Source organism: Zosterops lateralis (assembly GCF_965231275.1).
Source record: "Zosterops lateralis genome assembly, chromosome: Z".
In the NCBI taxonomy this organism is placed as follows: domain Eukaryota; kingdom Metazoa; phylum Chordata; class Aves; order Passeriformes; family Zosteropidae; genus Zosterops; species Zosterops lateralis.
In genome coordinates, this window is record NC_139800.1 from 33,874,255 (window position 1) to 33,885,844 (window position 11,590).

At 42.5% G+C, this 11,590-nt stretch overlaps 1 protein-coding gene across 1 annotated transcript in view; it reads left to right on the forward strand.

The window, feature by feature from the left end:
• The window catches only part of ADAMTSL1 (ADAMTS like 1), a gene marked incomplete at its 5' end in the record, with an annotated part of 171,752 nt that extends 162,129 nt beyond the window's left edge, over positions 1-9,623 (forward strand). The window contains 4 exons of the mRNA XM_083883570.1: positions 869-1,076; positions 4,129-4,238; positions 5,117-5,337; positions 7,178-9,623. Of these exons, the coding sequence (XP_083739696.1) occupies positions 869-1,076; positions 4,129-4,238; positions 5,117-5,337; positions 7,178-7,284 (646 nt within the window). The 3' untranslated portion in view covers positions 7,285-9,623. The remainder of the gene's footprint in view (positions 1-868; positions 1,077-4,128; positions 4,239-5,116; positions 5,338-7,177) is intronic.
• Positions 9,624-11,590: the final 1,967 nt, after the last annotated feature.

Sequence of the window (11,590 nt, forward strand, 5' to 3'; positions counted from 1 at the left end):
GCAAACTGCTGGCTTGACCATAAAACCATTCAGAAAACTAGCAATCAGTTGCATTCTCCCTATTCCCACCCAAAATTTTCTCAAACCTGACAACTCCATGAGTGTTCCACCTAATGATCCTTACGATGACAAAATGCATTAGACTATTATTTTCTGTTATTTACAGTGTTTTAGCTAGTTGGACTGGATTTTTTATATGCCTGTAAACAGGGGTTCAGAGCCTCAGCAAGTAAATGCATGGTCTGAGCTCAAGAGGAAAGAAGAACAGTGTACTTCCTTCCCTGGGCTAACTGTTCCTGAGCTTAGTTCAGGCCTCTCTGGATTATGCCAGCTGTCAGGGATACAATAGAGGCAGGCACCAGCAGGACCCAGAAGGCTTTTGGCTGTTCTCTCACAAGTTTGAAGTGGCCTGTGAGCTACTCCAGCAATTACACAGAGATAGTTTTCCCTACTAAGGAGTGCTACTGGTGGGCTAGTCTAGCATTGTGACTGTACCTTGTGACCAAGGCCTCTGTGGCACTGTGGTAGAAGTAGAAGTAGACTTGCCCAGCCCCTGTGCCAGGGCTACAAGTATTTACTAAGCCTCTAAAAACAGTTTTAAGGACTAAAAAATTAATTCTGGGCCCTAAGAGCCTTGAGAAAGATAAATTAATGAAAAATTTGCAGTTTTCTCAGCTTTCAGCCTCTAAACAATTTTCATTGAAGACTATGGGAGGCTGAGACACTCAGATGTTCCAGAATCACACCGTAAATGAGCCAACCCACTGTTGCCTGTCTTTGGTCCAATTGCTAAAGACCAGTTCATACCAAGAAACCTGCAGACAGTGGCATGTGCCTGCTCCCTGACCTCCTCTCCTTTCTCTCCCAGGTGGATGATAACATCCTGGTCTCCCTGCACACGGAGCTGTGGTGGAGGCACACAGACACGGAGAGTGACGTGCCAGCGCCTGACAGCAAAAGGCAGTTCTGTCCCAATGTCAAACGAGGCTTGTGCCCAGATGTCCAAGCGCCCTGTGGGCACACAGAACTGTAACAGGCAGCCCTGTGTCGAGTGGGCAACCTCTTCCTGGGGCCAGGTAAAGAACTAAGTAGCATTCCAAGGACAGTCCCATCGTGTGGGCTAGAAAAAAGAGAAAATGAGGGTAGTGATTTTTCAACCTAGTATCTTTACGTTATAGTTTGGAGACTTTTGAAGTGGATGCTAATTTGTTCAGCTCTTTCTTTCTGTATATGATGCACTGCCTGCTTGGATTTCTGTAGCTTTTCACAATCACTAGAAATGCTGCTCATGAAAAGGGCTGTTACCGCAGACCCCTTTGTCTTCCAGCAGAAAGGTCTGCAGTTCCTCGTTACAGTGATTAGTGACACATCTGGGATATAGCCTTCTTCAAGTCTTAATTCCCCTTACCAGCCAGTGAGAGTGCTTCTATCTTGCCTGGCTGGAGTCAGGATTGACAGTTGTGATAAGGTTCAAGGCAGGAGGACTGTACAATAATTCAGTTGTACAAAGTTGTTGATGTTGCCTGAGAATACCAAAAGGTGTGAGCTTTCTCGACTTGCTTCATGATGAAAGGCAGAATGAAGGGCTAAAAGCATTTTCAAACTACTTCCTGCTGCTTTGCACATATTCAAACTCTCTCTTAGCAGATTGCATTGCATCAGGTTTTTTCATAATGTTGGTAGTAAAAAGGGCCTTCAGCTACCAGAACACATTATTGTTCACTACTTGAAAACATCACCGTATAATCTTGAAAGGTGACTGAGTTATTGTATTACAAGTTAAGCTTGGAATTATCACTTTATATCAAAGAAGAAAATTTCCACTCCCTATGAAATTTCAGGAAAGGACTGAATCATCTTTGGAAAAACTGTTATGAGCTATATTGTTCCCCATGACATCATACTCAGCTGAGACAATCAGTTCAGAATTAATTTCTGAATTTTAGACCTATTCTCTGGGCAGTATCATATAATATTTCTTCTACCTAGCTTAAAAAAAAAAAAAAAAAAAAAAAAAAAAAAAGGCAAGTTCCATATAGTTGCATACTGCCCAGTCTCCAAGCCAAAAGACTGTCACAGAGTCAGGAATGTACCACTGGCTCCATGGATCAGTGACCTGCTTGGTAGTATTATGAAGTATCAGGTTGTTAAAAATGGGCAGGAGACAATGTCTTCTCCTTAAAATGCCTTTATTGATCAGCTCTCAAAGGGGTAGCTGGAGGGATGGTTTGAGCCTTGGCTGCTCTGCCCGATTCACCCTTGAGGAGGAGGTTCTGTTCAGCTTTGCAGTTTTGGTCACCGCAGAACCGGGAACCCGCCCTCGCAGGTGTTCCTAGAGCTCGTTTGGGCCAGCCCGCTCCAGGGGTATCTTCCCCTTTTCAGGCACTTTAAGTTACAGCGAGATACAAAAACAACTGTTTACTAACACTTTAGGGCATAGCCAGTTCAGTGCTGTCTTTTGTGGGTCCGGATTTTGCATCGGTTTGTCTCGGCTGGAGATTTTTGGTTTGAGTATGTTCTGGTTTGCAGCGGGGTTTCGTGGGTGTTACACTGGTTTCCATGCCAGCAGCAAACGCCGACGGGGCGCACGTGGTGGCCGCAGTGGTGGCGGGAGGACCCGCGCGGTTGGCGCCGGCGGCGGCTGCAGGGCAGACCCGGGGCTGACCCGGGGCCGGGGGCGCAGGGGTGGGATCGGTGGTGACAGCTGCGGTGGGGGCGCGGGCGTGGACAACAAGACCCCTTGTCCCCTCCGAGGCGACGGCAGCGGCCGCGCAGGGAGCGGGACCGTCGGTTCTCAAAGAGCAAACAGGCCCCCTGCCTTTGCAGGGAGACCACGGAGGTGGCCCCCACTGCCACACTACAGGGACTTACAATTACAAACTATTTAGAACATTAATACACTTATTATACAACAATTAAGGGGATTTTAACACTTTAAACTTTTAACATATAACCAGGAGTCCTTTAAACTCCATTTCTTTCAAGGTCACCCATTGCACTGGTGTAGTGATCAACTTTCCCAGTTCACCAAGAAAATAAACAGCCTACCTGCTCTACCCTTATCTCTAGAATTAGCTTCTTTCCTTCATTTAATGTTCTTGTTATTTTGTTCTCCACTGTGTAATCCCATGGTGTTTCTAAGCTCGTGACTCAGGCTTGCTGGTGATGAGAACTGCTAGCCACTGCAGATATCACAGAAATGCTCCACACACTCCAGGGAGTGACATTTCCAACAAGACAATTGACTGGAACCAGCTGTAAGCCTGGCAGTCACTGCTTCTCTCTCCCAGTTGTCAGAGAGGGAAGAAATAACAGGAGGCCGTATTATTTGAGGTAGTGTGGTGAAGAGGGAGAGGACGTAGCAGAGGGATCAGTCAGCAGCCATCCCCTGGCAAAAATTCCTGCTTCACACTAATGATCCCTTATTCAGCCCTCAGTTTGTTCTTGGATATAATTTCCAGATGCTTAGAAAAACAGTTTCCTAATAGCTGGTGTAATTTTAAAATAGCACAAATTCGTGCTTCATATGGGAGCATAACTAAACGAAGTTAAGTTTTAACTAAAGGAGAGGGTTAGGAGGTTAAACTGAAAGGCAATTGTTAAGCTTGAATATGTTAGTATAGCCTCAATTTTGGAGCAAGCTTGTATATCTTTTGTGCTTCTCATGCTTCCTGCTTCCTATTGTCCTTCAGTGTTTTTAAATTATTAAATGGAGTGGAATATGTCTTGATTCAATGCATTCTTAGTTATTTGGCCAATTCACATGCTGCAAAATGCACAGTAAAAGTAATGTATTGAGATTTCCTGTATGGATCATAGGCCCTTGGCTAATGGCACAAGAGCATTTAATTTTCCCTAACAGATTATTATAGATTAAATCATTGAAGAGGAGAGGTAATGAATCTACAGAGCAGATACATAAATGTAGTTTAAATGCTGCTGGAAGAGAGTGAGATAGAGCAGAAAATGACTACACAGTCAGCTTTCAAAGCCTCCAGAGGTGCAGAAAGCAGTTGAAACCTCAACAGTCTCTGAACGACAGTATGCACTTTATTTCACTAGCAGTTTTATAAAAATGGAACTTGCCCTGTCTTTTACTTCCCCTGAGTTAACCTTCTGTGTTTGCAGTGTAACGGGCCTTGTATTGGACCACGACTGGCTGTACAGCACCGACAGGTATTTTGCCAGACTAAAGATGGGACTTATGTGTCATCTGATCAATGCAGCTCCTTACCAAGGTAGGACAGAAAGGTCTTATGTCTGAACCCACAATCCTATTCAGAGATATTCAATGGACTAGTGACTTAACTGAAAACTTAGGGGTTTCCCCTATGTGACAAAGAGGTCATGGTGCAACCTGTACAGCTATGTGTAACAAATTTTAACAGGCTTATTGCCCAGACTTCCCTATTTGTTCCTAGGAGCTTCAGACCAGTTGATCAAAAACTGGAAAATCTTCTATTCATGCCAATTCTAGACTGCAAGACTGTGCTATATCTTCTTAAGGTTCCAGTATTCTCACTTATTTAAACACAAACTCTAAAAAAAAGGGTCTCCACAGGTTTTGTTTTCCCACCGATAAACTCCAATGTCAACATCGTAAAGATATTTACTTTACGTGAAACAGGTATGAAAATCATGACTGATCATGACTGAATATTAATGTAACTGGCTTGTTGGCTCCCACTCATGCCTCTTCACTACATGTGTGACAAATAGATATGAACCAAGTGTGCCTATACATCTTCTGTGAGACTGTCTTGAAAGAAAAAGAAGGGTTTCAGAGAATTGTTTCTGTTCCCACTGGCTGCAAAGCCATAAAAAAGTTACAAAGTCCTGCTGGACCACATTGGTCACCACTCATTTCACCTTTCAGCAGATCTCTGGTTTGGCCCTTTGTGGAGAGGGCATTTCAGCCAAATCCTTAAACAGTTCAAATGGTCATTTAGCCTGGTGTTAGTGTACCAGTGTGCACCCACTGAGGGTTTGGTCCTTGAGAGCAGATCAAAACTGCTGGCCTCACCTGGCAGCTTTTGAAGATCTGATCCATACAGTGCTCTGAGTGGGATATGTGATGTTTGCTATCCTTCTCTCCCTCTCTCCCTCCTGCCCACAGGCCCTTGAGCACCCAGAACTGCTGGACTGATGTCTGTGGTGTGCACTGGAGGGTCAGCCTGTGGACCGTCTGCACGGCTACGTGCGGAAACTACGGCTTCCAGTCGCGGCGTGTGGACTGTGTGCACATCCGCACCAACAGGCCCGTGATGGAGCACCACTGCTCCTGGAGGCCAAGGCCAGCAAACTGGCAGCGCTGCAACATCACTCCCTGTGAAAATGGTACTTCGCTGAGAGGAGGGGAGGCAGAGTGGTGCAGGGGTAGGAAAAAAGGGAGAGTCGTCTCTCAGAAACACAGCACTGGATCTTGCAGCTGGGCATCCTGGGGAACCTCCAGCCCAGACCTGTGCAAAATCCAGCCTCTAAAGCTCAGCGTCCCAGAGAGGAATACTGCCCATAGTAGAGGCTTTTGGCAATGGTGTCACCAATTGGGATTATGTCCCCTTTCTAACAGCATGAGAAATAATTCATGCAGTCTTCTGGAGCAAGCCCAGAGTAGGCCACCTAGTTGATCAGAGGGAGAGAGCACTTGTAGGATGACAAAAGGCTGAGGGGAGTGGGATTGTATAGCCCTGTTTTTAGGTGGCCTACTTGTGGCCTTCCAGTACCTGAAGGGAACTTAGAAGAAAGGTGGAGCAAGACTATTTACAAGGCTATGTAGTCGCAGAATGGGAGAATGGGTTCAATTTGAAAAAGAGTAGTTTTGACTAGATATTAGGAAGAAACTCTTTACTGTGAGGGGTGATAAGACAGTGGGACAGGTTTCCCAGAAAAGCTGTGGATATCCCATCCCCGAAGGTTTTCAAGAACAGGCTGGATAGGACTCTGAGCAACCTGGTTCAGTGAAAGGCATTCCTGTCCACAGCAGGAGGGTTGGAACTAGATAATCTTCCTCTTATAAAACAAACCACTCTATGATTCTGTGATTAACTTTCAGTTAATGGTACAGACGGAAAGAAAAACCCAAATCACAGCCAGACTTACGGCTGTAGTCCAAATCCAGTGTGTAGGTGGATGATGGGAAATCCTCAGGCAAAACTGCTTTCTTTGAGATTACAAGCAACAAATTGGGCCTGCCAGGGGACTAGAAAAGTCACTAATTTAAAAATAAAAAATGGAATGAACAAAAGAGAATAGACAGTGTGGCTGTTTGGAAATTATGCTCGCATCCTCTATTTTGCAAGCCAGTTGCTTTGCAGTCATTGCAGATGCAGTAGCAGAACCCACATATGCCTGCCTATATACACACCAGCCCTGGTGCTCCCTCTCAGGAAAGACAAAGTGGACTACACAGGACTTCTCATGAGCTTGGAGGGTTCTAAAGGAAGCTGAAGCAATGAGGGAGGTGACAGGTATCAAGCAGGACCTTTGCTTACACTCCAGCCTCTTTCTGCTATACAGAAATGTCCCAAATCCCAAGGTCTTGCAGGGACAGTTATATAATAGTTCTTGTTCTATATTAAATATACAATAGTAACATATAATACTGGAGAGTTTTCCAAACTAAAAAGCAAGAGGCCATGGGCCTCAAAAACTGTACAAGTGATACCAGAACCTAAGCCCTAGAGGAGTTCAAAAGGTGTCTTAACATCTTCATGCTGCGTTTCTGACCTGTGAAAAACACAAGACAGCTCCCAGTCAGCTGGGGTGGCAGTCTGTTCCACACTGGCTCGTCAGATGTGGAAAGCTGGCCAAAGTATCTCTGAATTACTCCATTAAAACAAGTATCCAGTTTCATTTAGTTCTTCGTCTTTGGTTTAACTGTTAGGAAACTCATAGAGCTTTTCTAAAATGCTGGTAGATGACAAACTGACAGTATTGGACCAGCCTCAGAAGCCCTTTCCCCAGGCTCTGAAAGCAAATGTTACCCACCAACTCTTCACTGATTCTGTGGACTTGCAGTCCACTTTTGGTCTTTGCAGCAAGTCACGCTCATGCTCACAGTAAGACCTCCCAACACAAAGGTTCTCCTCTTGGCCACCCAAGGATATATGTTCTCAGGTAAGAAATCCTTTGTTCATAACTTCCTCAGCATTTCTTCTTCTTTTTTCCCCTTTGGCAGTGGAGTGCAGAGACACCACAAGGTACTGTGAGAAAGTGAAGCAGCTCAAACTCTGCCAGCTCACCCAATTTAAGTCACGTTGCTGTGGGACTTGTGGAAAATCTTGAAGACAGACGAAATGAAAATGGAGGAACAAGGGGATCACAGCCTTTTCGTCACTGAGCAAAGGCTTTTGCAGAAAATACAGCTGGATGGAATGATCTTTTTAATTTTATTTATTTATTTCCCTTTAAAAAAAACCAGCCCTTTAACAAATCATTATTGTAAAGGGACTTGACAAGTTTTCCCTTCTATGCATCTGGGAGACAGTATGCAGATAAACATGGTCGTGAGGGTAGACCACAAAGAGTCAGACAAACCCATGACACTAAGAAATGGGTATGAGAGGAGTGGGGCTTCCCCTCAATCTGTGTACATGCCTGGGGGAACACACCAAGAGACAGGTGAGGAAGAGGACCAGAGTCAAAACTTAGCACCATATTACAGAATCACAGAATCATCAACGTCCAAGAGGATCTTCAGAGTTATCTAGTCCAACCAATTAACAGCACTACTATACCCACCCCTAAACTATCCCTGGATGCCACATCCAGACTCTTCTTGGACACTGCCAGAGATGGTGACTCCATCACCACCTTGGACACCTTAATCCAATGCCTAGCCACCTTTTCAGTGAATATTTTTTTCAAATACTTAATCTGAGCCTCCCCAGCACAATTTGAGGCCACTTCTTATTGTATTGTTTGAAACATGGCAGAAGAGACTGACCCCCACCTCACTACAACCTCCTTTCAGGCAGTTGTAGAGAGCAGTGTGATCACCCCTGAGTCTCCTCCCAGCTAAACAACCCTAGCTGTCCCAGTTGTTCCTTATAGGATGTGTTTTCTAGATCTTTCACCAGTTTTGTAGCTCTTCTCTGGACATGCTCCAGCACCTCAATGTCTTTCCTGTAGTGAAGGGCCCAAAACTGAGCACAGGATTTGAGGTGTGGCCTCACTGGTGCCAAGTGCTGGGGGAGAATCCCTGCCTTGCTCCTGCTGGTCACACTATTGCTGGTACAGGCCAGGATGCCATTGGCCACTTTGGGCACCTGAGCACATGCTGGCTCACATTTAGCCAGCAACCCCTGGTCTCTCTGCTGAGCAGCTCTCATCTCCATTAGACTACCTTGAGAACACAAGCACATGATTTTGCTTTATAAGCTTATTTGTTACCTACCAAGATTGGAAGCCTTTTTAACTTCTAAACTCCTCTCTCCTTCCTACCCCAGGCAAGGGACATCCTGATATTTGAGGAGCTGGAGTCTGGGGAAGTTGAACAATGGTCTGTAACATAAGTGAGTCTAAAATACACCTGAAAATGTTTCCAGTTTGAGCTTGTGAGGGAGGACTGGGGATTGAAGGGTTGCCCTCAGCACAGAGGTGCAGTGGTGATGTTAATAATTAACCAGCAGGAGAACAAGTATGATCTGCTTGACAGCTTTTAGTAAAGACCTGCAAACGCTGTTCCCTAGAGAGCATAGGCAGGAAAGACAGAAATTGTATGTGACAAAGAGGAGACAGTTAGCATACTGCATCCTACTAACACTTATTTAGAAAAAAGACATACTACTTCCCAAAGTTCTGGTACTTTCAGACCTGGGGTTTTGAAAAAGAACTTGAGGAAGTGGAGTTTTTTATTTTGTTAACATGAAATTTCTCTTTCCTGGCAACCAAGCCTTTTGGATAACTGGTAGAAAAGAGCTTTATTCTGATTTTTCATGTTGTTACTATTCAGTTGAAACAGAATGACTTTAGCATCAGCCTCATTGGACTAATGTAAATAATTTGTAAAAAATTTGCTCCTTTCCAGCTGCCTCCCACAACAAAACAGGTACTATAAAGCAGATCTTTAAGTCCATGTATAACACCCCAAAGGTACAGGCTACAAACTGAGACTGAAACATCACAGTCACAGCATGATTTTGCATGCAGGCTGTGAGTCTTTCTTCCTGGTCAGCTGCAGTGGATATTCAGCCAATGAAGTGCTGCATGATTTCAGTTCCTGGGCACTCTTTGCTCTGCTCAGGAAAAAAAAAAAAAAAAAAAAAAAAAAAAAAAAAAAAAAAAAAAAAAAAAAGGGAAATCTGCAAAGAAAAGCGTTTAAGAATTTTAAAGTACTTCTCCTTTAAACTACCTGATCTCAGGTTTTGCTTCAAGACCTTCTCTAAATGAAAGGCTTAGTTGTGCCTCTCCTGTAACTCCTGTTGGAGTTAGTGCCTTGGGGTAAATTAATGAAATCTTGTTCAAGTTCTTCTATACTACAGTTTTCATGATGTGGATTTTTCAGTAAAACTGGGTATCTGTTAATGAGGTCAGTACCAGGTTCATGACATTAAACTGTCTCAAATTGGCTTATTTAAAACACATCTAGGAGTTATTGCTCTTGGTAAAAATGGGTCTTCAAGAAATAGGCATCAGTGCAACTTTTTATTTAAAAAAAAAAAGAATAATGACTTTCTGTGTATGTAAATGTATATCTTTTCTGTATATTTATTAGGATTTCTTGTATAAAAAGTGCAATATTAATAATTGTACATTATTTTGTTCAGATAAAACTATTGGGTTTTTTTTAAATCTCCCCAGAATTTTGTTCCTCTAAAATCAACAGTAATAGTGTATTTCTTTTAATTTTAATAGCACTTGCATTTAATTGGGGATCTGCTTCACTGTGCACAGAATGCTTTATAGATTATGAAATGAGGGAGGAATGATTTTTTAACTTGTGAAATTATAATTATGCATGGAATGAAGGACAAATCCTTAATAACATAATAATAGCAATGATGATGATGACGATGTGATGGATAGTTTTGATACATTAGTTAACAAAATGCAACATGGGGGAGTATTTTCTTTTTTGTAAAAGCAAAATATGTTCAAGCTATCACCTGTTCCATTGTATCTGTGTAACTGTGCACGGGATAAACACAAAGGATCTGATCTGGAGGAGCCACTGTGTTGTCTCTGTACAGTGTAGATTTAATTTCACATGTCTGTCTTCTGAATTGTGACTTGGCAGCATCTCAGTAATATAAGGATTACTGGTTATTTTTTAAAAGGATGCTTTCCTTCTCTAAAGAGAAAACAAAACAGTAAACTTGTATTTATAGAACTTTTTGTACAAGTAATGCAGGTTACTTATTTAACTACAATTGTCTGACGTGTTGTTTTTTAATTTTAAACAAAAGTCAAAGTAGCAAAGCTGTTGGAGTTCTCTGTCCTTATTCTGTATTATGATAGCAGCACACACCTGTTACACAAAGTACACATGATGTACCTGCCTTTTTAAAAGTCTCCAGTCATCAAGATTCTGCACTCTGTCTTGGAGATACATTTTAATGCTTGCTTTATTCTTATTTGCTAATGGTTTGCTCATAGTGCTCCTGCAGAAGCATAAAGCTGGTCCAAGGACCAAGAAGATCAATAAAAGCGTACTCCTCTTTTTTAAGTAGCAATGCTTCAAGACATAACTTTCCTCAGCAATCTGTGGCTTGAAGAAACACCTGTTAATTCAGTCTTTCCTTAGAGGTTGCTGCTGCTTTCAGCAATGGAACTGCCAGCTACCTGAAGCATCAGGTGTGTGTGCAGAAGGAATTGTGGTAATGGTCTGAATTATGAGGGGAAATGTGAAAAAAAATTTAATAAAGCCAAAAGCATTTTTTCTTTACAAAGGAAAAAATTAAGTTTTGGAAACTAAGCTGCTGCCCTTTTCAAACAAACAATATGTCTCTGCTAAAAGGGAACAGCAATATTGTTCTGATTTATTGACATTTTCCATCGTGTGATGTTCCTGCAGATGTTATTTTGATACCTAAACTGCAGGCAAATAACACCTCACACAGACAAGCAAGTCAAAGACCAGACATAAGACTTCCAAGCAACAGTACTGAAGGCAATGGTAATTTCATCATTCATTTTCAGTAAAGCAAGTGTAGAAGCTGTTGTGTGTGTAAAATGAACAGGTTTGTATATGTTCTCAAAAGAATAATTATTGTCTCTTATGCTTATGGCTTTAGCTATTAGTCAAGTCAAAAAGCGTTCAAATCCTTAAAAGCAAGGTTCAAGTTTTGTTCTCCTGACTAATTTTCCTCATGAAAGAAAAACAGTTCTGGACCAAAAAGAAAAATATAGTGCTGAAAGGTTCCCCAAAAGAAGATCTACTCCCAGCCTGTCTTATGTGATAAGGTAAGTAAAACTGAACTATTCCAGGCATCTGTGTCTGCATGAATGGTCTCAAAAAATAGAAGCCAGAGTTTTCCAAAGTAACCTCTAGCTATGAATCTTTTTTCTGCTATCTAGATGCAATTATATGGACTGCAGTTGGAGCTTGTTTAATTTCAAGTTAAGATTCCTCTTGCAAACTATCTTATCG